This window comes from Pistacia vera, unplaced genomic scaffold, assembly GCF_008641045.1.
Source record: "Pistacia vera cultivar Batoury unplaced genomic scaffold, PisVer_v2 Contig359, whole genome shotgun sequence".
Taxonomy (NCBI): domain Eukaryota; kingdom Viridiplantae; phylum Streptophyta; class Magnoliopsida; order Sapindales; family Anacardiaceae; genus Pistacia; species Pistacia vera.
In genome coordinates, this window is record NW_022196178.1 from 672,333 (window position 1) to 698,839 (window position 26,507).

General features: G+C 33.5%; 2 protein-coding genes across 2 annotated transcripts; both read right to left on the reverse strand.

The window, feature by feature from the left end:
• Window positions 1–11,507: 11,507 nt before the first annotated feature.
• LOC116139712 (transcriptional activator DEMETER-like) lies at window positions 11,508–24,990 on the reverse strand. Its single transcript, XM_031425366.1, has 18 exons — window positions 24,082–24,990; window positions 23,545–23,955; window positions 22,583–22,673; window positions 21,024–22,485; window positions 20,839–20,918; window positions 20,598–20,682; window positions 20,433–20,524; window positions 20,288–20,356; window positions 20,119–20,155; window positions 19,945–20,027; window positions 19,149–19,604; window positions 18,754–18,790; window positions 18,568–18,625; window positions 18,283–18,422; window positions 18,128–18,193; window positions 17,931–18,045; window positions 17,811–17,849; window positions 11,508–12,038 (listed from the first exon to the last, which is right to left on the reverse strand). Exons 1-18 carry the CDS (start codon window positions 24,872–24,874, stop codon window positions 11,914–11,916), a joined length of 4,239 nt encoding a protein of 1,412 aa, XP_031281226.1. The 5' UTR covers window positions 24,875–24,990; the 3' UTR covers window positions 11,508–11,913.
• On the reverse strand, window positions 24,933–26,395 carry LOC116139749. Its single transcript, XM_031425414.1, has 2 exons — window positions 24,998–26,395; window positions 24,933–24,947 (listed from the first exon to the last, which is right to left on the reverse strand). Exons 1-2 carry the CDS (start codon window positions 26,393–26,395, stop codon window positions 24,933–24,935), a joined length of 1,413 nt encoding a protein of 470 aa, XP_031281274.1.
• Between the last annotated feature and the right edge of the window lie 112 nt (window positions 26,396–26,507).

Below are 26,507 nucleotides of genomic sequence, written 5' to 3' on the forward strand. Positions count from 1 at the left end.
CCTAATCTATTAATTTTTAATTTTTTTATAATTAATTAATTGTTCTAAAATTTACCAGAATTATCGGTTAGCAGCCTTTATTTTTATAATTCTATAACTTGCTAATTCCATTTAAATTTAAAAAACTTCGACGTTACACAGAACTTAAAGTATTTATTATTAAATTCTATTGGACCTTATTGTTACTAAACTATACTCAAGGACCAAATATATTTAGCTTGTAACTGATTATTATGTAAAATATAATAATATAAGTGTAAGATTCGGATACTACACATATATATATGATGAATTAAATAGATAAATAATTTTTTTAATCAACACTCATATTGGTAGGGGTGAGCGGTTCGGGTACCCTGTACTTTGGGGAACCGGAACCGCACAGTGCAGGTTCCCAAAAAAAGAACCAGAACCGCACAGTATAGGTTCTTCAATTCAAGGAATCGGAACCTAAAATGCAGGTTCCGGTTCCTTTCTCGGGTACCCTGTAAAAATCAATTACCCCTATTAGTTTAAAAAATGACAAAAATACTTTAAAAGTTTACAATACACCCCTACAAATTTAATTATTCATTCATTTGTGTCCAATGTAACTCATAACGTTAATCTCTAGCAATACTTGAATTCAATCAATTCATCACAATTCACATAAATCGTCAATCAAAACCAAAACAAAACAATTATTCATCACAATTCACATCAAATAACTACACCAAAATCATTCAAACATTACATTATGATTATTAAATTATAATGTAATGTTATAATAATTAATTAATCATTATAATGTATAGTATAAATACTTATAATTATTTAAGTAGTTATTTACAATAATGTAATGTTACAATCAATAAATTTCTAATAATTTAATTAATTACTTATGTTTAATGTTTATAATAATGTCATAATTAATTAAGTAATTATTTAATTGTTGGTATATTTATAATTAATTAAGTGATCATACTACAATGTAAATTGTAATGTTATAATTAATTAAGTAATATACTATTTAATTATAATGTAATACTATAATTAATTAAATTGTTAATCATTTAATTAAGTATTGTAATATTGTTTATAATAGAATGTTATAATTAACTAAATAATCATACTATAAATTTATAATGTAATTTTATAATTAATAAAATTCTAATCATTTAATTAAGTATTGTGTAAATTAGTAAATTAGTAATATTTATAATATAATGTCATAATCAATTAAGTAATTATTTAATATTTTAATTATGTAATGTTATATTAATTATATGATTATACTATAATAGTATAATGTAATGTTAATATGTTATATTGAATTAAGTAATCATACTATAAATCTATAATTTAATATTATAATTAATTAAATTTCTAATCATTTAATTAATATACTAATGTTTATAATGGAATGTTATAATTGATTAAGTAATTATATTATAAATATATAAGGTAATATTATAATTAATTAAATTTTTAATCTTTTAATTAAGTAATGTAATAATATAGTAAATTACTAATGTTTATAATATAATATTATAAATTCATAACTAATTATGTAATCATTTAACTATGTAATGCTATAATTAAGTAAATGATCATAATATAATATAATATAATAATGTTATAATTTAATTGAGTAATTATTTAACTATAATGTAATGCTTAATTAATATTTATAATGTAATGTTGATAAGATAATGTTATAATTAATTAAATTTATAATCATTTAATTAAGTAATCATTTGTTTATAATGTAATGTTATAATTAATGTTTATAATAATATGTCATAATCAATTAAATAATTATCAAATTATGTAATGTTATAATTAATTATGTAATCAACTAATCATATTATAATGAAATATTGAAATGTTACAAAGAATTAAGTAATCATACTATAAATCTTTAATATAATATTATAATTAATTTGTTTATAATAGAATATTATAATTAATTAAGTAATCATTTAATTATAATGTAATGTTACAATTAATTACGTAATCATACTATAAATTTATAATGTAATGTTGTAATTAATTAAATTTCTAATAATTTAATTAAATATTATGCTAAATTATTAATGTTTATGTAGTAAATTAGTAATTACTAATATTTATAATATAATATCATAATCAATTAAGTAACCATTTAATAATGTAATGCATTAATGCAGTAATGTTATAATTAATTATGTAATATATTATAATTAAATTTTTAATCATTTAATTAAGTTTGTACTAATGTTTATAATGAAATGTTATAATTGATTAAGTAATTATATTATAAATCTATAATGGAATGCTATAATTAATTAAATTTCTAATTATTTAATTAAGTAATATACTAAATATTATAACTTATAAGTCAATTAATTAAGTAGTAATCAATTAATGTAATGCTATAATTAATTATACTACAAATCAATTAAGTAATGTTATAAAATTATAATTAATTAAATAATCATTTAACTATAATGTAATGTTATAAGCTTATAATTGATTAAGTATGATATTTAACTAGTAATTAAATTTATTAATGTTTATCAATCTATCATATATAATTAATTAATTGCTAATTTATTACAGATATACTTAGAACTTGATAATTGAAGTAAATAACTAAATATATTATTATTCAATCAAATATACTATTTTATTCAAAAATAGTTTTTTTAATAACATTAAAAATTTGAAACACTTTTAATTGGATCATAATTCCAATTATTCACTTAATTAATGAAAACTTTAATATTAATATATTTAAGTTTTTAATATGGTGTAATTTATATATAATAAGTGTAATTGTATTAGTATATTTATTTAATTAGGTTATTCTAAAAATTTAATTTTTTATATTTTAAATTTTTTTATATGTAAAGTAATAGAAACCCCTCATTATTCACATTTCACAAATATTTCATTGTAGTCCAGGTTCCAAAACAGGTTCCAAACAAGTTCCAAAACAGGTTCCAAAATCGATTCCAAATCGGGTACTCGTTACAGGTTTCAAACAGGGTACCCTTTTTAGGTTCTTTTTCCAGGTTCCGGTTCCGGTTCCTCCACACACAAGAACCGGAACCGGAACCGCACAGTGTCGGTTCCAAAAAATTGGAACCGGAACCTACCCACACAGTGCCGGTTCCGGGTAGGTTCTGGTTTCGGTTCTACCCCCAGGTTCCGGTTCTACCCGCTACCCGTGCTTACCCCTACATATTGGTGTTTAATATTTGGAAAAAAATTTCCATTTTGAAAATCACATGGTCAATAATCTATATAACTATATAACTTATCTATATCTATATAATCATGAGACATACTCTATTTGATTGACATGTAAGATTTTTTAAGTTTTAGAATTGCTTCATTTTGATATGTTAGGTAATTATCTGACATGTGGCTGCATGTGATTGATGATTGTAACGCTACTCTTTACTAGCTAGTATATATATATATATATATATACACACACAAATGTTTGAGTACAAAATATGGGCCCATTTCCTTCCATACAAAAACTTTAGTAGAGTTTCTCAAAAGTGTCGACAATGTTGCCCGCTTCCTCTACTCCTTGAGGCTCTTTCCGACCTTTCCTCACCTCCTACCTACAAAACATTGGAAACAACAGGGTGAGCACTAATTGCTCAGTAAGTAAACCCTCTAGGCTAACCCTTTCTACCTTCGTTGTTTGTATACTAAAATTCTTTCCTTACCACACATTTCTTTCTTTTTCTTTATTTTGTTTTGTTTTCTCTACTCTTTTTCTGTCTCTCTCTGTTCTTTCTCTATTCTGGTTTCTCACTTACTACCAAGTAAGCACAAAAGGAAACTAATTCTGAATAATATGAGTGTCATGATGCATGTGCATAAATGCATAAAGAATGGAGTTTCTTTTATGTTTTATGTTTCTCTTCTTTCTATTCTATTATTTCTATTCTATTATCTTCTTTCTGTTATATTCTATGCCGATTGGACTCGGTTGAGGCATGGATTTGGAACCTGACCATATGAGTGGGCACAGTTCTCATCTACATGCACCGCTGTGGGACTGTACACTCCTCTTTCTAATTCCGTGGCCACTCATTGGAGGTGGCATGCATGTAGGGCTATTCTGTTGGTACAGTTCTCATCCACATACACTTCTGTCGAACTATACTCTTACTTCTTTCTGATTCTAGGGCTACTCACTAAAAGTGGCGTGTATGTGGGACTATTCTTTCTGTCACTCATGGGTTCCCCATCGCAACAACCTGTTTTTTTTTCTTTCTATTCTTCTTTAATAGTTTTCTTTCCTTCCCTTTATTCTCTATACCATTTACTACTCTTTAATACTTGTATGGGTATATAAGCATGTAAATGGCTCATGTAGATTATTATTTCTAATATGTAGATGTAACAATGTAATGTAGCATAAAAGTAAATTTCTCTCGAACAATTACATCTCACAACATTAAGTAAAAACAACATATAAGTATGCATGCACTTCTCTTGGGCATTTTATCAAACATCTTGCATGCACCCACTATTTCTACATAAGCTCCATTTCTATCTCTTTCTCAAACTACCAATTTGGAGCAAACTTCTCCAAAATCAACAACAAAACCTGGCCAAACATTACACTTCATAATACTACTCAAATCCATACCCAAATTCAACCAATCTCCACCAATCACCACAAAGGCAAACTCTACATATTCATGGTTGAATTTACACTTATCACTAAGCTTCAATCTCATGAAAATATCTCAAAAGCATAAGCACATAGTTACACATCCAAATCTCTACAAACTTGTTCAAATCAAGCTTAGGGTTGGATTTACTTACCTTGAAAGTGGACAATTCAACCCTTTGGTCTTCCTTTAGCACAATAATCTATCTCTTACACCTTAACAACAACAAGAAGAAGAAGTTTCAACACTTTAACTAGCATTAAAAATTCAAATCTTGGTGTAAGAGACTTACCTTGGGGCTTAAAAGTGGAGATCCAACCAATTGAGACCAAGATCTATAAAATTCCTTGAAATTGGATTGAAGGAATGTGAGAGAAATGTGTAGAGAGTGGCGTGAGGGCTGAAGAGAAAAATGGGTAGGGTTTCTTCATTGAACTCTTAATATTAATGAAATATATGTATAGTTTCCCATTTTACCCTTACACTTCTATGGAAATTTCATCTATGTCCCCTATGCAATTACCATAATGCCCTCACATCTAAGCATTCTCCATGAACTTTTATGACTTTTCACTCCCCACATGTCCAACTAATTCTGTGTGGAAAGACCATTTTGCCCTTGAGCAAGTTTGTCCCCAAAATTCACTAAACAAAGTTCTGTCTCCTTCGTCCCGATGAAGAACTTTCTTCGTCGCGGCTAAAAATTACCGAGAGGACGTCGCCGCGGTGAAGTCTGTACTCTTTCCTTACTACATTTTCATGCATTTCAATTTGACAAAAGGCATACTAACTAAAGGACATAAGGGAAAAAGTCACATACCTCTATGTGGGTGTTACAATGATGATGTGAGATATGTACATTTGGTTGAATGTGGTTGGTGATGAAGTGGGATATGTGAATGAGTATGATTTTTGGTTACATGTGACTTAATGTAATTAGCGTTTGATATTTTTTTGTATTAATGACATATATTGCACAAACAATTAGTAGTAAATTGATCATAATTTTCTCAATAATAGTCCAATTGAAGAACAGATTGAAGAATTAAAAACTAGTTAGACAAAACTTTAATTTGATATATTATGCTGAGTTTGGATAACTGTAGACCCTTCACATTTTGGTCGAAAAGATACAATATCAGTCTTGGTTTCCATTGAACAGTCAGCAGTAAATTGACCATAACTTGCTCAATAAAAGTCCAATTGATGAATGGATTGAAGCATTGGAAACTATATAGATAGGGCTTTAATTTGATATATTATATTCTAAATTTGGATAACGTTAGACCCTTCACATTCTAGTCGAAAAGATATCATATCAAATAGTGGAATCCCAAAGGTCTACTTCAAATAAGAAGATATATAGATTGATTTTTGGTGGATGTGTTTAGTCCCTTTCACATTCACAAATATAAGCTCTTCACATCCACATTAAATATCTATATATACTTATGTGATATGATACCATTCCACCATTTATACTTTATTGGGCATCCCAAATGTTTAATTAAATTCATTATATATATCATTGGTATGCAAGCCATGGATGGTTTGTAATAAAATGCTATGTCTCTCACATACTCTCTTTTGGTTTTGTTATTTTTGGTTATGTTGGAAGTCTCTGTTGAACATATTTGGTAATTTACTTTTATGGATGGTATTATTATGATATATGTTTTACGGATTGTGTTGCTTTACCATGTCATTGTCAGTTGTGAAATTTGGATCGTATAATTTAATGCCGAACATTGACAATAATACCAACTATCACGAAAATTGTATGTCAAACCATTCAACCATTATTGTCAACATTTTTTACTTTAAAGATATGTCAAGAAAATTGTATGCTGAACCATTCATCATAATTCATTTAATGATGTCAGATGCCGAACATCTTAATTTAGTTATGTTGCTCTTAAGTTTATCTTCAAACCATGTATCTTCTTTAATTTTGATTTAAGTTAGATGCCGAACCAAATGGATAGACATCTGAAGAATGGTTCAATATCTGACTATCTCTTTTAGATGAATGCCGAACCATTCATCTTAATTTTCATTTAAGAGTGAACCCTGTGTCTGAGTTTGCAGTGTGTGGAATCTTTGGATGAACCAAAACAAGCGACAAAGCAACCCACTAGAGATGAAGTCAGATGCCAAATCAAATGGTTCGGCATTTGAAAATTTGTTTCTCAGTTTTCATTGAACAGTCAATAGTAAATTGGTCATAACTTGCTCAATAAAAATCCAATTGATGAACGGATTGAAGCATTGGAAACTAGACAATTAGGACTTTAATTTGATATATTATATGCCATCTTTGATATAGAATCTGCCTTATTGCCAAACCATTTATCTGAATAAGTTAATAATAATTGAGGTAATGGCAGTTTTAACTGAACAATCAGTAGTAAATTGGTTATATCTTGCTCAATAAAAGTCCAATTGATGAATGGATTGAAGCATTAGAACTAGACATACAAGGTTTTAAATTGATGTATTATATGCTACCTTTGATATGGAATCAACCTTGCTACGAAACCATTTATCTGAATAAGTTAATAATAATTGAGGTTATAACAGTTTCCACTGAACAAGCAATAGTAAATTGATCATAACTTGATCAATAAAAGTCAAATTTACGAATGGATTGAAGCATTAGAAACTAGACAGACATGACTTTAATTTTATATATTATGTGCTGCCTTTGATATGGAATCTGCCTTGTTGCCGAACCAATTATTTGAATAAGTTAATAATAATTGAGGTTGTGACGGTTTTCATTGAACGGTCACTTCGTTAGTAGTAAATTGACCATAACTTGCTTAATAAAAGTCCAATTGATGAAATGATTAAAACATTGGAAATTAGATAGCCAGGGTTTTAATTTGATGTATTATATGATGTCTTATATGGAATCTGCCTTCCTGCCGAACCATTTATCTGAATAAGTTAATAATAATTGAGGACAGGTTATGGCGGTTTCCAATGAACAATCAGTAGTTAATTGGCTATAACTTACTTAATAAAAGTTCAATTGATGAACGGATTGAAGCATTGTAAACTAGACAGGCAGAGTTTCAATTTGATATAATATATGCTACCTTTGATATGGAATTTGTCTTGCTGCCAAACCATTTATCTGAATAAGTTAATAATAATTGAGGTTATGACGGTTTCCACTAAACAGTCGGTAGTAAATTGGTCATAACTTACTCAATAAAAGTCCAATTGATGAACGGATTAAAGCATTGGAAACTACACAGACATAACTTTAATTTTATATATTATATGTTAAATTTAGATAACTGTATACCCTTAAAGTTCTAGTCGAAAAGATGGATATCAAATAGTGGCATCCTAGAGGTCTACTTAAAACTTTGTTTATCATATTAGAAGATTTATTGGTTCATGCTTGTAGATTTATATTTGTCCCTTCATATTCACATAATTACAAACATTTCACATTCTCATTAAATATCTATCTATATTTATGTGATATGATACCATTCCACCATGACATCGTTGGCTGCCTATTGCTGCATTATGTTACTTGGTTTCAACAATACGGTTGGTCTCAACAATTCGGTAAGCATATCTCTTCACAATGTTAATATCAAAATCAATTAATTTTTGTTGCTGTTATTTACAAGGAAAAGATTCATGTAGTGCAATGGAATCAAGTCGAGGATTTTTCTATCACCAAAATATACAAACATTTCGCTTTTGTTTATTTCTTGGTTTTCACTGAACAATCAATAGTAAATTAGCCATAAGTTGCTTAATAAAAGTCTCATTTATGAACGAATTGTTTGGAAACTAGACAGACAAAACTTTAATTTGATATATTAAAAAGAAAGACGAGTTATACAGGGGCTGGGTCGGTAGTGGAAAAACGCTCGAAACAAAACTGCAAGCGTCTTTGAAAGAATTGTCAACAACACCAGAAGACAAAGTTAACGAGGAGAGAAATTGGTATAGGAATTAGAGAGAAATGAAATAAAGGAAAAGAAAGGAATACTAAAAAAAAAAAAAAAAATCGGTTTTCACACAAAATTGGTTAGATCGGTGGTTTAGCACACTAAAACTTTGTAAAGGAATTAGAGAGAAACGAAATAAACAAAAAAAAGGGAACCCTAGAAAAATGTTAACCTGGTTTTCGAACAAAATCTATCGCACTGGTGGTTTAGCACCATGACACCGATCCAACCGTGGGTCAAAACGGGTTAATTACAAAAAAAATATTATTCATACTATTTAATATTACTTATTTGGATTAAATTGGTACACATTGAATCTTGTGTAATTATTTAAATGTATATTTCACACATGTAATATTTATATCAACTTGCTATTCTTAATTTTTGTATTAGTTATTGCTTTAATTATTAATTCAACATTAAATTAACTTTAATACAAACCATTCACATTAACATAACTATTATCACAAATATTTTATAATCTATTATTTTTGTCTGCCTTAGAATACTCTTTATATTGCGTAATCTCTTAGTTATGTCAATATATTGTGTAATTTGTAACTAACATAATTAAGAGATTCAATTGATCATTTTCTACCTACATAATGCCTGTAACTTTGTAGTAGGTATCAACCAATGGAAACATCCAATTCTTCAAACAAACATGGTATCAAAGCCACTTTCATAAACAGTACTATATTATTTACAAACGACAATACTTGAAATACAAGCAATAGACTTACCCGCACAATGCGCGATCCTTACACCTATAGTCAATTTAAATATATATTTTACACATGTAATATTTATATCAAATTCCTATTCTTAAATTGTTTATTATTTATTGCTTTAATTATCAATTCAACAATAAATTAACTTCAATACAAACCATGCACATTCACACAAATATTTTCTAATCTTCTATTTTTGTCAGTCTTAGGATACTTTTTATATTATGTAATTTCCTAATTATATCAATATATTGTGTACTCTGTAACTGACATGATTAGGGGTCCGTTTGTTTAATTATTTTTGCACTATCCTATCTTTATCCTACCCAAAATACACATTTGTTACCCTATTATGAAAATCCTATTTTATTTTATTCAATTATTTTTAAACCCCCCAAGTTTGTTAATTTAACTAAACACAAAAAAAAAAAAAAGTTTAGAAATTGACAAAAACACCCCCACCCACCCACATTTTCCAGATTCTGGCCATCACTGCCAGAAGGTGGCTGACTGGCCGAAATTTGGTATAATGGGTACTACCGGCTGGATCTGGCCGGTATTGCGTCGATCTATCATTTTCTGAACAGATTCACCGTGGATCTGGCCGGAAAAGGCCAAATCTACGGCCAAAGATCTAGCCGTTGCTAGTCGTCAACGACGACCAAGATATGACCGTAGATCTAGCCTTTTCCAGCCAAATCCATGGTGGATCTAGCTGGAAAAGGCCATCTCGGTGCACAACTAGACAGCTCCAACTGGTTGTGCACTGATTCAGTGACTCTGGCCACCCTTCGGCGGTGGTGGTTGGTTGTCGGTATTTAATCGATGGGTAGGAGTGTTTTTATAATTTTTAATGTTTTTATTATATGAGTGTTTAGTAAATTAACAAACCTAAAGGGGGTGTTTTTGTTAATTTTCAAATTCTACCTCTTATTCTCACCCAACTCTTACTTTTTCAAAAATACTATCCAAAATACTAAAACAAACAGATCCTAGGAGGTTAAGTGCATTGTTTTCTACCTACATAATGTTGTAACTCTACAATAGATATCAATGAATGCAAGCATCAAATTCTTCAAACAAATATGGTATCAAAATCACTTTCACAAACAACATTATATTACATATAAACAACAATACTGAAAATACAATTGGGCGGGCCTTCCACCTAGTTAATGATATTTCCCATCTCTTACACAACATTTGATTCAACTCAGCTGCCACGTCATCTTCCCGCCAATTCCACACGGAGCAAGCACACGCCACGTGCCGCGCGTCTTTTCAAATACCAAAATTCACTTTATAAAGAAATTTGGAGGGAAACTAGATGAAAACAAAGGCGGTAAAGCGGCTATCTCCCTCCCAAACGCCAGCAAAAAGCGATATCAACTTAACCATCCGTCGACGTTTTCAACATAGCTCACGTACCGCTTTAATTCGCCACCAATCCAAACCCTTCTATGACCCTAGCTGGCGAAGAGCTAACATTAATGCAAGCTTTTCAGTTTATTGTGAGCATTCAAATTCAGAGGTACATTTCTCAATCCCTCAACTTCCTAACCTTGATCTTCAGATATAATTATAAAATTAGTTATAATGAATTGCATCGACTGCGATTTTCTTTTTTTAAAGGAAATTTCATAAGAATTTCTGATTTGTTAGTAGTTAATTATGACTATTTTTGAAGGAGATTTGGTTAGATGTTTTGTTTTATTTTACCTTTTTATATAATGAATTTCATATTCAATCAGGATTTTCTAAATCTGAGCTCTTCCGTATGATGGATCAAAGACATTGATTTCAGGTTTTCTTTGTTCATGTTTGAATTCGTGTTTTTTGAAGATGAAATTGTTAAACAAATGTTTATTACGTTGACATAATGCTTTTCTCTTATGTTTTACCCCGTTTGATAAAATGCAAGCTCAACCTTTTCTTGGCACTCTAGGTTGCCTAATTCGAGTGAATTTCTTTGGAATATGCAGATTGGGTTTCAAAATCTGGGATCATCTCAAAGCAACCGAAGTGAAGGATCTGTTAAATCTTGTCCACATCACAATATTGTCAGCAAGGTTTTCTAGACTGCTTTCTCCTTATCTCTGTTACATATTTTGCATACAAATTTACAATGATACATCAGCTTGCTGAAAACCCTTTGATATTATTGTGGTTTTTTGTATTTAAGGGCCTATATATACATGACTTGAACTTTATGATACATTCAACATAGAAAATTAAATTCATGAGCTCATGCTCTCTCGCACTTGGTGTTAGGTTTTTACACACTCTTCTCTGTTCATGTAAATATCCAGTAGCTTATGTCATATTGCTGATGTTCGCTGAAATTAGAAGAATGGGCTCAAATTTGAGCCTGAAATTAGATAATTACAGACTCTTCTTAGACATGTACACGCTACAAGCATCGTAGGGTCAGAAAACAAGATTTTAATGGTGAGCTACTGGCTGTTAGTCTTGTTCTCAATATATCGCCATAATGGCATTCTGGATCCGGTCTCAGTCATGAATTTTTATGCAATTTCTCGTTGTCTACTTATCATCTGCAACTGGTTTAACTCGTGTCTTGCTCAACTTGCTTGCTGGGAAGTGCAGTCTAGCCATCAGTGGACGGGGTGCTCGTGTTTTTTGGTCAAATCCTCTCACACAAACAAATCCTGCAAGTAATTTTGAGTCAAGTTTGAGCATTACTGGCCACATGATATTAGTTCAATAAAAAGTATACGCAGGACATTTGTAGGAAACAAAATTGGGTATTAGGTTCTAGTATTTCTACTTCTTTCCTACAAATAAATTGAACTGGGCCACGGCCAATCTCTATCTTCCACTTTTTATAAGCAGTTCAAGGTTCTGGATTGCAATCAATAAAATAGGCAACACAAATATGGTTTCAAGGTTGTATAACAAACAATGGTTGCTTATTCTATTGCAAGTATGGTTGTAGGAAGGAATTTATCTATCCTATCAAAGGGCATATCTACTCAAAATATCATCAATTTTCACAACACTGCAGGCCCCTTGTCTTTGAGAAATAATTGTTGTTTACTGGCTCCTTAATCAAGGATGCATGTTGGTGCACATACATGCGCCTCTCTCTGTCACAGGCAAGCAAGCACCTCACAAGGGTTTAAATAAAAATAGCTATCAAGGAGAGGTTTATAATTATGTAGCATAAAAGATTGCATTGGAGCATGGAAAGTGGTCGAGCCTTAAGATTGCAAATGCTAATGTGGTAAAAAAATTGGGTACATGATTAGTGCTTGCATTTTGGTTTCAATAACTATTAAAATTAAATTTGTGGTATACTATGTGGTGTCTGAATGTTACTTTAACCTTTGATATTATGGGGAATAAACCAAATTTTTTTTTTGCTAAAAATGGAAAATTTGATCTCTAATATGGGCTTAAAGTAAATATATTCAAAAGTTTCATTGTGAGAATTAACTCCACAATAAGAAAAAGTTAATCTTTTGGTCTATCATTTAGTTAGCGGTAAGAAGTTGACCTCTTAAATACTTGAACACCCTCTAGTTGATAATCCTTGATCCTTAAGTTTTTGGGATTTGGAGGTAGAAAATTGAACTTTACTTTCCAGAGGAGAAGGTTCACTTTAATTAATTTTGTTTTGTCGGTACTTTTATTACTATCTTCGTCAAATTCTTAACAGAGTAGCTAAAAGGATTGAAAGTTTAATCAGAGTCTTTATATGTAAGGCTTTGATGAAAGTAATGGAACTCATCTTATTAGATAGGCAAAAGGTAAAGGAGGGCTTGGAAGAATAATGTTACAAATCCTAAATAGTATCCCTAATTCCTATTCCAAGTTTCTTTCTATATGGTATTGACTTGTGAATGATATATTGATGTGGTAAATGATATGATAATGTCTTATAGGGTGACAATGAAACTATTTGAGATGTGCAATATTATTTCGGTTAGAAAGAGAAAAAATGCATCTTTGGTATTTGTCTTACATATATATTGTTGATAGAGGAATTGTGCAAAAATAAAACAAATGGACTAAGTTGAAATAGATGAAGAAGTAATGAGGCTTTCTATTATTGCTTCTAAACTCTAAAAAAGCTTACTTTTCATTCATATAATAGAATGATGTAGTTATTTATGGGAAATTGAATTGCACTTAGAACCAATCAAAATAAGTAAAAGGAAAAGCAAGTGGAGGAAACTTGCTACACCTATAACAACATTTCCTTTTATATGCCAATCTTTAATCTATTAGGCTCCACTCCCAAGTAACAAATTACTTCGATTTGATGAAAGAAGAGTGATTGAATAATTCACTCCTCTCGTTAAAAGCCTTGCTAGTAAACTCAGTGGGATAAAACTTGATAAAGAGAAAAAGAGTATAGTGCAACATCGCTTTTAAGTTTATTCTATGATTGTATACTTTTGTTAAGGTTTTTATCCCGCTGGGTTTTTTCTTAGCAGAGTTTAAATACAATTATTTGTTAGTAGAAATAAAAGGGGGAGTGTTGTGAAGGGAATGAATTATTTCATCATTTTTTTTCTTTTCAAATTGAGTCAATTTGTCACTTGAGAGTAGTGCTTAATTGATTAAAGATTAATATATGAAAGGAAGGGTTGATTTGGGTATATAAAGTTTCCTTCACTTTTTCTTTAACTCATTTTGATTGTTCTTAAGTGTGGCTCAATTTCCTATAAATAGCTGTCTCATTCCATTATATAAATGTATATGGATGTATGAATGAAATGTGAGCTTTGAGAATTAAGAAGCAGCAATAGAAAGCCCATCACTTTTTCATCTGTTTCAATAGTCTTGATAGGAACCCACTCTAATAACTCAACAATTTGGGTTAGACCATGGGTTTTTCATGGGATTGGGTAGAACTCTTCTTGGAAAATCGGCTTGTCAAGGGAGGGTGTCCAAGCTTTTAGAACCCACATGCCCACCATTTTTTCTTTTAATGTGGGATCCTAACATTCCACCACGCTTCTGTAACCGACGTCCAAGTCGGCCTCTTTACTCCCGTCAGCCTCTTTACCCCTTGGGTGACTACGCGGATCCCCTTTTCTTTGGGCCTCCATGCCCTTTCTCGGGATAGCAGCCCGGGCTTAAGGTTAGTCTGTCACGTGTCAGCTTGCCATGCGTGCGCTACCACATAGGCGCAGGATCATACTTTGATACCAATTGATAGAAGCCTAGTCCAATAACTCAACAATTTGGGTTAGGCCATGGGTTTTTCATGGGCTTGGGTAAAACTCTTTTTGGAAAACTGGCTTGCTAAGAAAGGGTGCCCAAGCCTTTATAACCCACATGCCCACCATTTTCCCTTTCAATGTGGGATCCTAACAATAGTTCATTTGTTTTATTTTTGCATTATTCCTCTTTAAACAATATATATTACAACACGTTCTTGCGTATTTGTTCATGGAGTTTACAATTCTTAGAGAGTTGATACTACATCAAGATGTGCTATCTTTGCCTTAGCTAAAGGATTTCCTTCCAGTTTGTGGGTATATTTATTAGGGTTGTGCAGGAAATTAGGGTAGAACTGGAACCAACAGGTACTCAAGGTTTCAGTTTTGATTTCGGTTCCTACTAGGAACTCGACCACACAGGGTTAGTTCTGGTTCTTTATTAGGTGGAACCAGTACAGTGCGGTTCTGGTACCGGTTCCATCAGTGTTAGGAATCGGAACTGACTCGGGAATTGAAATCGGGATTTGAGTACCCAAGTAGAAACCGGTTTACGAATCGGGAGTTAAATGATATTTCAAAAAACAATAGGGCCTATTATGTAATTATGTTTATCGAATAAGAAATTAGGTTTTGCGAATTGGTCGAAAAAAATGGAATTAGCTTGCTTCATTCTTTCATTCATCGAATTAGTTGTCACCACTCTCCTCTGTTTGAATTTCCCTTTGATTTCGCTATCAAATCCTTTTCCAGACTGCAGGGTGCACTGATAATTGAAAGATACATTCTAGTTTTTTTGGAAGAAAAATTGGAATTAGCTTGCTTCGTTGTGAGTGAAGGAATTCACACCTTCTCCACCTTCATGGCAACTACGGTTGTGTCTCGACTCGGTTAAAGGGTTAACATAGAGGGAATTGTATGAAGATTGGCATGCCACAGTTTCTATCTTGAAACTAGTCATGCCTGTCTATTTTGGAGACCAAGGCTTGATTTTGAAACGTTGGGTTGTTTTCTGGAAGTGTTTTTGCTTTTGGTTGTGTTTAGAACTTTAAGATTTTATTGAAATTCGTGTTTGTCTTCTTGGAGAAAGATTTGATTTAAAATGAAGAAGTTTTTCAATGAATTGTAGGAACCAGTTTACTTTGGGAAAGATTTAAAACTTTCTTCTGGTAAGAAGAAAGTTTTGTGTGTATTAAGCAATAGGAATAAGCGATTTCAGTGAACTGTTATGATTTTAACACGTCAACAATTTGTATGTGTCCTCTGTGATGTGGCAAAATCAGAGTTTAAAATCCATCTTGGAATGTTTCTTTTTAGTTATTGATTGCGAATTGTAATTTTTGTAAACAGACTATAGTATGCATTTGTAATTTTTGTAAACAGTTAGGGGTGTATTTGTAATTTTTATAGGTTATAGTTGTCATTTTTGTGAATAATAAGGGTGTATTTGTAATTTTCTTGGGTACTATGAACTAGAACCTGAGATTTAGGTTCTTGTTTCAGGTATTAGGAATCGGAATTGGCCGGTTCTAGTTTCAGTTCCAAATCCCAAGAAGTAGCTGGTTCTGATTCCTGTATCATGGGATTTGGGCCGGTACTTGGACCCGCCCACCCCTAATATTTATCCTATACTTGTGCAAGATGAACTATTTATGATGGTTCCTTGTTTGTTGGCAACAACTATTTGATTGAGCACCTAACCTACTCGTTAGGAGTTGTTTTCAGTGTCGGAGAATTGATGTAGGACATAAGAAGGTTGCAGTCTTTGTCTTTCTGTATTTTAGGATTTAGTTATCTTAGTTAAATTAAACCTTTTCATTTCATTATTTTGTTTGGGTAAGACTTCTATTTCATTGTTTTATACGTATTAGGAATGAATAATATTATACCAACAATTCTCTCTCACAAACTTTTTCTCATAATCTTGGCGTGGTAGTTCGTAATTGATCAATTCACAACGAGTCTCACATGGGTTTCACTAATTAATAGCGAGTTGTCATGTTAGAGTTATGAGAGAAAGTTTGTGAGAAAGAGTTGTTGGTATAGTAGTACTCATTAGGAATAGCTTAGTTTCAATTTTGTCAATTACATTGTGCGGTCATTTTTTTTTTTTTTTTTTTTGGGGTAAACTTGATAATTGCCTCTCCTGTGGCTGAAAGATTAGACCTTTTGAGTATAACTAACCTCAGCGGTTAAAGGGTTTGTCATCTGGACAAAAAAGGAGAAGTATTGTATGGTAATTTATGTTGTGTGGTGATGAAGTTAGTATTGATTTAATGGTCAACAGGCGTGGAACTTTTTAGAATTTTATGTAGTCAATTCAAACATAATTTAAATCTTATTCTGTGTACTTTTGGAGTTAATAGTGTTGCTGATTCCATCATAATAAAGTTTTATCAAGTGAGAAAAATCTGTAATAAGTAGAAACACTGGAGTTAGCTATAATTTAAATTTATTAGCATCTTGTTTTCCGTTTGGTCTTTCCTAGTCAAAGGTACATGACTTCTTGCTTCGTATATAGGATTCATATTCCTAAAATGGTTTTGGAGAGCTAATATCCTGTACAATATATATCTAATTTCTCAGTTAAGTTAGAGGGAGAATATATCGAGTATTCTTGAATTTTGTAGCTTTGTTAGAATCCTAGTTGCAATTGCCTGGGTTCTATCTCAGAACCCTAATTATAAAACCATTTAATTTCTAACTCAGTTCCCAATTCTTATAGCCCTAATGTCTAAATTATACTCTTAGATTTAAGATCCTGGATAGCATAACTTTTCTGGATGAAGGAGACCAGGCATTGTGGTCATACAGACTAACAAATTTACTTTTTCAAACCCCTCTTTTTTTCAGATGACATGAATTGCTAAGGTTATTTATTGTGGCAGATTTTGTCAGGTGTAGCAAGGGAAAACTTCTACAATCCGAAAGAAGAAAAAAAAAAAAAAAAAAATACTAATTTCATGCCCAGTACAAGGTAGCTATCCTATGTTTACCTGTGAAAGAGCACATTTTGGTGTCCATTTATACAATATTAATAAAAACGATGCTGCTTATTTTCATGGGCATCACTGTGTCCAGTCTTCAGCATGTAAGAAGCCTCATTTCTTGTGTAGGGCTGAGTTATATTCTAAAAATTGCTAGGTCTAATGTTTGTACGTGTACAGAATGTAACAATTAGATTATTGAAGGCTAAGTTTTCTTATCACAGCCACTAGAGTGAAAAGCTAAAGAATTGACATTGTCACATACCTCTCCAGAAGCAGTGCTGAATACCTTCTGTTGTTAAACCTACAGACAAAAGACTGAAGTTGAATGCATAGGTTTGACCTTATATCAATTATTAGAGCCATCCTTGATTACAACTTGTACCTTTAAATATTGTTGGTATGGAGGTTCCAAAAAACACAGTCCTTCGTGGTAGGTTCCATAACCACTCCCTTGGGACGTTAATTGGGTTCAGACTAGAATCATGGTCGGCAAACACCTGTGGATATGGTATACAACGAAAAGGAAGAGTTTAAGTAATGGAAAGGCATCCAATGCATGAGTGTTGGGGTTGAGTTTACCTCATTAACTTGGAAGTATGTGCCATTGAGGGGAAAGCTTCCTCTCATGGCTGTTCGACATGGTATCTGACATAAAAGGTTTCTAGCGCCTGTTAGCATTTTATATGTACAAAGTCTTAGAACAAGTCATACATGGCTGTAAAATTCATTCTTACCAAAAGTGTCCCTCGAACGATATGAGATTGTGATTCCCGAACACTGTTGCAAGAAAAACATGTCTTCTCATCACATAATTTGCCATTTTCTTGGGAACTGCACCTCCATTCAGGTGGTTGAATGGAATTTGGCATTTCACCTAAAAAAATTTACATTGAATTGTGAATTAATTTGCAAAACTCACATCTATGGGCAAAATTCTGATAGGTAGCGCACACACATATGTAACTTTATAATAATCATGTTATCCTAAGCTTGTCTAGAGAGGAAGGTTTTTTGCTCACCTGGTGTCCATACGGCAAGAAGGTATCTGCCCGGATCATCAGGTTCTCTTTTTTCCAACTTTAATTTAGGAAAGAGCAAAAAGTAGGAAGACATTTGGAAACAGAAAGTTAACTAAATGCTTCTCATTATACTTTTACCTACTAACAACAATAATGTTCCTGCTTACTGGATGCAAAGTAACTTACCCCTTCCAATAGAGGGTGTGAATCTGGAAGTTCGTACCTGCAGGATGATCAAGATCGAATTAGTATGAATTAAAGGGTTTTCCACTTAGTACGGATATGGGATTTTCTAGGAATTATTTGTTTTGTTTACTCAATAGTGTAGCTATTATTCACACATTCTTTACCTCTCTGCTCTGCTTTTCTTACCCATATTTGTTGATCAGGAATCATTTCAATTCCTTGTGATATTTCTCAATAACTAACTTTTTGAAAAGTTTGGAATTGTTAATCCAATAGGCATTCACCTTACTGAACCAAATTAATCTTCCATTTATAACCAGCAGTCCAGGTTTTTTTCACCAAATTTTTGAATGATAATTCAATTAATTAGGCTTCATAGTCGAATTTTTACTTACACTTGGTGCTCTGTTCGTAGACGACTCACATTCTTAAGCTTGGGTGTAGGAATGGATGCAACTTCTGCTTTTAAAGCAACTAAAGCCTTGGACATGTCACCTTCTTGAAGTTCCATATTTTCTTGCACATAATTCTGTAAGGTCTGAGAGAACTCTTCCATGTTAAGCTTGATAGTAGGAATTTCATCTGGGTCCTCACAGAATGTATCCTCCATGTCAGTTTCTGTTACTTGTGGGCATTCTGGTTCTGGGGTCGCTGGTTCTTCAATAATAGGCTCACAGTTATTGGCTTCTAATATTGCTTCTGATTGCTGGTTTCCTTCAGGTTGATCCATTGCCTGGGGTAATGGCAGTGGCAGTTTATTGATTATCACTTCAGGGTTTTGGTCTGAAGTTATATTTGCTTTTGCACTCACTATAGATCTCTCCTCTGGCCCTGGCAGAGCAAGCCTAGAGCTGCATTCAAAGTTGTATGTGGTCAAATTATCAAATCTTAATATTTGTATATGTATCTTATTGGAAATTTTTTTTCCTATCAGGTCTACAGTATGGGATTACTGCCGTTTACTGTATCTATAATTACAGAATAAGAGGATTAATAATCTGATCCATGGCTGGATATTCTTAATTAGCTGAAATGTTCTTTTTTTCTTTATGATAACTCCACATCCACAAATTACCTGAATGAACTAAGAAGGTAATGGATGGTGGTAAATAACATTAAACTGATAGCTGCTCCTTGAGAACTATAAATGCAAAATATAAAGCTAGAAACTATAACAAGTAAGATGCGAACCTTGCGAATGCACTAGCAAAATGTCTGCATTCTCCTCTCATTGGACATGCATTGCAATTTGGTTTGCTTTTTGTGCAGAAGACCTGCATAAATAATATTTTTCTTCTTGGCTTTAGCATGTTTATCGGCAAGGTGCTTAAATTAAAATTTAATATGTATATGTATGCAACATACCTTTCCGAATGTAATCATCTGGTAATGCAGCTCATACCTATTAGTAAATATTGCAACGAATTAATAACAATTAACTCTAAATAACATATTTTTTTTTAGTTTTCTTGCTAATTGTATATAAGCAAATTAAGGAGTCAAAATAATAAGATGCAATGGAATTTGTCTTTACAGAGTTCGTTGATCAAGTTTGCACAATCTGGGCCATAGATATTTTTGAATGGATTCCAGCACTGGATACCTGTAGGTACAAAATATTAGTTCTGTTGTAAACACCAATAGTTTATATCAGTTGTCTTTTTATACATGATACTCACAGTTCTAGAAGATGCAACTGCAGCGACTCAGGCAGTGGCTGAAGTGGAACCCATCCAAGTCTTACAGCTATGCGTCCAACATTTGTGTCAACCTGTCATAGTATCATAAAAGTTAGACAATGTTCCATTTGTTTTAGATATATTTGCATCTTATTACTAACTTACTGGAAACGCAAGGTGGTGAAGTGTAAGAAGTCGCACACACTCCACACTTTTCAAACCCAGTCCTCGTATGCTTAGCAGATACTCTCTAGAAGAATAAATCTTGTTTAGCAACTTTTAAGTTTTATATGAAAAATTAAGTATGCTAACAGTATGCCAACACAGTTGTGGCATATTTAGATGATGTGTTACAAAATTATATCAGTATTTCGAGGAAACTATTGGAATTTACTTTATGACTTACTTTGCTTTGTCAGGTGGAACATCTCTCAGCCATTCCAGATCAATGCCTCCGTGTTCTCTAACAATTCGGTTAAGGAAATCCTACATGGATTGTCAACTAAAATTACTTGATGTGAAAAGCTTGCTATCTGTGGTTAGTACATTTACAAATTTGAGATTTTTTGTGATGGAATTTAAATTTTTTACCTTTATTCGTTCAGCAAGCATGTTGTTCATACCTCGTTCCTTGATGGTATTGGCAATCTTATTAACATCAGCGCATCTTACAGCTTCCCAATCCAATGAGTCCATGTTGTTTTCTGGTCTTTCTTTCCTTCCATTCACTTCCACCTGTCTCCTTAAACTATCCCAGTCAAAGTCTTTTTTTTTATCCTTTGCAACCTTTCTACCTTTTGCTTTTGAAGTAGCATCATTAATTTCATTGAGTTCTTTGCCAAATACATGGTCATGCTTATTCAAGTCTGACACTGATGTATTCGGCTGAATGTTTTCTCGGTTATCACATGCATTATTGCTTTCTGTAGCGCCTTGGGTTTCTCCTGACAGGTTTGACAAATTCTGATGTTGCATTTCATGCTTTTGTCCTTTGGCCAGCAATTCAACAACTGTGGAATCTCTAGATAGCTCACTTTGATGTTGTTCACTTAAATTCTGGTCTTCTTGCATACTGTTGCTTGCTTGCTTAGTTTCACTGGAAGAACTTGGTGCTTCTTGAACACTAATGGTCAGCTTAGTTGTATCTTTAGTTTGACTTGTGAGTTCTGGTGTAACAGCAATTTGTTCTACCACACCCTCTTTATTATTTTTTACGGAAATGCCAGAAGATCCTGTTTCTTCTCCAAGCATCTCATAGCATGCAACTTCCACTGCTGAATCTTGGGTAAGATATGGATGGAAAGTACTGGGTGGTATATTTGACTCTCCTAAAAAGTCTTTAGGGCTGTTTAAATCTTCCACTTTTTGTCTTGGGCTGTCATAAGCCATGGTTTGGAATTGGTCACTTTCATGCTTTGAGTTCTCATCAGATGAGATATTGACATCTCCATGGTTGTAAACTTTATGAAGCTTGTAAGATCCTGCCATCTGTAAAAGCTCCACAAAAGAAGTACATTCATTAAAGCTGTTGAGTGCAGACCCACGAGTGAGATCTGCTGCCTCTGAGTTGTTATCAAAGCTTGATTTGGTTCTTTCAGCATTTTCAGCAATTGAAGAATCCATGGAATTTTGAGATGAAAGTAAATAATCGGTTGCTATTCTACCTCCTACAGAACATATTGTCTCTGTTGCAGTGCTCTCTGTGGTTGATCTGTTCAGAATTGTATCATAGCATGTTTCTGAATCACTTACACAAGAATTCAACAGCTTGCATTTTGACTCATCTATCGAGTTGACAGTACAGCTGTTTCCAAAAGATTCATTGCTGCTGATGACTTCTTTCTCTTCATTAATCTCGGTATTGTGGAGGGTCATGGAACTCTGGTCACAAGCTGGTTGATTTGACATCTTCTCAGTCCATTCTACAGTTTCTTCGGGATCCAGTATGTACACTGCTTGTTCTTCAGTCACTGAACTAGTCCCTTCCCCATAGCATGGTTTCTGGTCCTTTGACTTGAGCGGAAAATGTGCAGCAAGTGACATAAATGCAGAACTGCAAAAAGGTGAAGACAGTAAGATAAATTTCCTATGTCCCTTTCCTTTAATTTCATTATGTTGGGCTAATATATATGTCAGAAACACTAGTTCACCTAGAAAGATGGTCTGAAACATTCTGAGTAAGAAAGACTCCAACAACCGAGTCCACAACGGATCCCTTCCATTTAGAGAAGCGTCTGTCCCCTGTTCAAAAGGCATTTTGCTGGTATAATATGAACTTGTAACAAACAAAACCATTGTGTGAAATAACTCAGGTAGCATTTTAAGATAGAACAAAGCACTTAAAATTTCCATAAGTGCATGCATTAAAGTTTCCTGAAGTTCTTGACATGAACATATAGATTCATGAAATTCACATTGGAAGAGTAAAATTTTCAAAGCCAATTTCAGCAAAGTTTTCTTCATTTGGCTTAAAGCAGAGCTTCCGTTTTTGCAGAATACACATTTGGTTTTGTCTGCCTTTAAATTACAATTACATGGAGGCAGATGTCCTTTCCATTACATTAAGATGCTTGTCAGGTTGAGCACAAAATTTTTGGAATTTAGCTTGGTACACAATTTGACTGCCATCTATTCTAACCTTAACTAAATTTTGTAGTTACTTTTCCCCTGCTATTGGATATTATCTTATTTGGACTGTAGAATTGTATCATGTTATTTAGGCTGTACAACGGCGGTTGACATTTTAATGTGGTGTCAATGTATCAAGAACATTTAAGATGCTCCAAATTCAGTGTGCCCTGATTCTTTTTTCCAATTAAGCTTTTACCTATACCCTATCTATATATTTTGGCTTGTTCTGAAAACTTATATGGTATTGCCAAAGAAACCGGAAAAGAAAAAATATAAAATATAGAAGGTTCAGCATTCTCTCTTTTGATAGTGGGATGATCACAATAGTATTGTGTGTTCTTCTTTCTAGACTTTTGTGGTTTGTAGCCATATTACATTATGGAAATCCTAATAACCCATGCATCTAAATTCCTAGATAAGCATTTGGGATTCTCACAAGTCTGAAGTTTATATAGGGAGATGTCAGGAAAAGGAATGCTACCTTGCACAAGATGCATGCGAGCTATAAACGAGTCTACACGACCATGAAACACTCTCCGTTCTTCTTCCCACCATTTTGTGTTCTCTTCATCTGTTCCATCAATGCCTTGACTGTTGATATTTTCCAATAGAAGCTTCCATACTCTATTAGTTTCTTCATCAAGGTCTACCTTAGGCCGTGGACGCCGTTTCTTTACAAGCTCAAATGAGCCATGAAATGGTACAACTGTGCCATCTCTGTTATAAATGACAAGTGCATTCTGCTCTTGGTATCTCATGCTGTAAGGGACAAGGGCGTTCTGCTCTTGGTGATCGATGTTGCTACTTTCTCTGTTGATGTCTAGTTTCTCTAATTGCTCAGTGAGTTCATCAATGGAGATCATTCGTGTCCATGTTAGTTCTGGAAGAGCACCTGCATCAAATGGTTTGTATGAAATTAATTAGAACATTTTGGCAGAATGGTAGCATTAAAGAAATATAATAGACAAAAATTTCCTGTTGGACTGGATAATAAACGGTTAAAGATTGCATTAAGTACCTAATGAGAACTGGAGGTGGTTATACAAGATGAACTTTTGCTGCTTTTGGGCTTCATTAGTACTGGTGGATGCAGAATTGAAAAAAGAGTTTCTCTTCTTAGTTCGCTTCTTTCGAGCCAATGTCTCACGCACCTCTGCTACTAGTGCTTCTATACATGTGTGAGGTCTCTGTGGATTCCCAACTTGTTGCATATCACAATCCAACTGCCCTTGGTTGCCTGGGTAAGTTGGTTGCATTCCACATTCTGCCAATCTGGTTAGAGAAGCCAAATCTCGAACCCGAGTAAGACCCTTGGATCTCTTTTTTGTCACACTCTCTGTTGGAGTTAAAGCTAGGATACCCTCAAAGGTTTTCTGTTTATCTTGAAGATTGCTTCTTGCCTCTCCAAGTGTTGCAATGCCACCAGCATTCCATTGAGGAGTGGAAACAGAGTTATTGATTTTGGATACAGAAGGATTTGCTTTGGTATCATCTTGATAGCATGTTGTTTCCAGTGTGACATCTTTTGCAGCAGTCACAGAGGATGATGTGCTAGATGTAGAAGAGTTTTGCCCTTTCTCAGTTCTCTTTTTCTTGTGAATTTTTGGGACCCAAGGGTTTTGATATGCTTGTAAAGTATTATATTCAATTCCAATCAGATTTGAGTTGCTGGCTTCTGCATGCTCAACTGCGTTGGAATACTTTCTCTTTGATCTCCATGCTTGTCCTGGTTCAATAAAGATTGTGCAGTTGTTGCATTTGGATTCATTTGTGATTCCTGGTGATTGTTGAGTCTCTATTTGCAACATCATCTGTTTAGTAGCTTCCTGCCCAATATTTGCAGCCACTTGACCTTCACATTCTGTATTATCATCCTTTCTGAAACTAGCATTATGTTTTTGTCCTTGGGGACTAGTCTCAGTGGGAAGAGGTACCTGTCCTTCAGGCAATGACGTGTAATCTTTTAGATTTTGATTCACTGAACGGCTGAGATCATAGGCAATGCCGACTTGTGTATTTTCTATGGCCAATTCAATTCCTTCATTGAGTTGTACAGTTGATTCTGACTGAATTCCTCTTCTATAGAAGTCACTTGCCTGTGATGCTCCATCTAAATCAAAACCGGACCTGCATGTAGACTTTTCATCTCTATGTTGCCCTTCTATGTCAAATTTTAAGGTCCTTCTACATGACTTCTTGGTAGGCTCAAGTACTCTTAGATCCTTGTTTTCTAGTGGTACTTCTGTTGGGGAAACAGTTGAGTCTTTGCTGAGTCCCTGCTTTCTCACATACTTCCTCTTAACTCTTGGCTTTTTTTTAGAATCAGCTGGCGTTGGAGTCATCACTTCAATCCATTTGCTGAGGTCCACGATCAATTCTGATTTACCGAATTCATTTCCCAGTGACTCTGAAACTGAACCGAAACAAATTGACTTGGAGTGTTCATCTCTAGACTGTCCTGCATCAGAAATTCTACATGATTCATTGGTAGGTTCAGGTGGTTTTGGATCAATGTAGTTTCCCGCTACTGCTTCATCTGGAGAAGATGTTGAGTCTTTGTTAAGTCCCTTTCTCCGCACATACTTCCTCTTAACTTTTGGATTTGTTTTAGACCCAGCAGGCTTTGGTGTCACTGGCTTTAGAGTTGTCACTTCAGAGCCTTCATCGAGCTGTAAGGATGATTTTGATTGAATTCCTCTTTCAAGGATGTCCTTTGTCCCCGATTCTGAAACTAAATCAGAGGACTTGCAAGTAGAGTTTTCCTCTCTAGTTTGCCCTTCATTGTCAAAGTTTAAGGTCTTTCTGCATGATTCCTTGGAAGGCTCTAGTGTCTTTGGATCAATAAATTCTCCAGCTGCCTGTGATGGGGAGCATGTTGGATCTTTGTTCGTTCCCTTCTTTCGCTCATACTTCCGCTTACCAGAACCAGCAGGCTTTCTGATTGCTGATTTTGGAGTTTTAAGTTTGTCTTCTTTGGCCACCTTTGGCCTGTGCTTTTTCCTCCTCGGTTTAAGCTGGGGTGTTTTGTTCAGGTCAATACCATGACTTTCTTGCTTGTCAGGGTTGTGATTCTCCTGTAACTGTGTGGAAGCTGCTGCAACTGATGTATCTGTATGATGCTGGAAGAGTTCTTTATTGCACCAGATACTGTTGGGTTCTCTTTCAGCAGCAACTTCATTATTCTGTGCATCTCTTTCTGGGTTTGTTCTGTCATCTGTAGGTGAGTTTTGTAATTGAGAAACCTGGTTGCTATTCCCTCTCTTGGCTTTGTCTGGTGTAATGGGAGTAAACTCGGAGACTGCCCTTCCGGAGATTGCATTTGGTCTTGCCATAATTCTGTAAGGTCTGAGAGAACTCTTCCATGTTAAGCTTGATAGTAGGAATTTCATCTGGGTCCTCACAGAATGTATCCTCCATGTCAGTTTCTGTTACTTGTGGGCATTC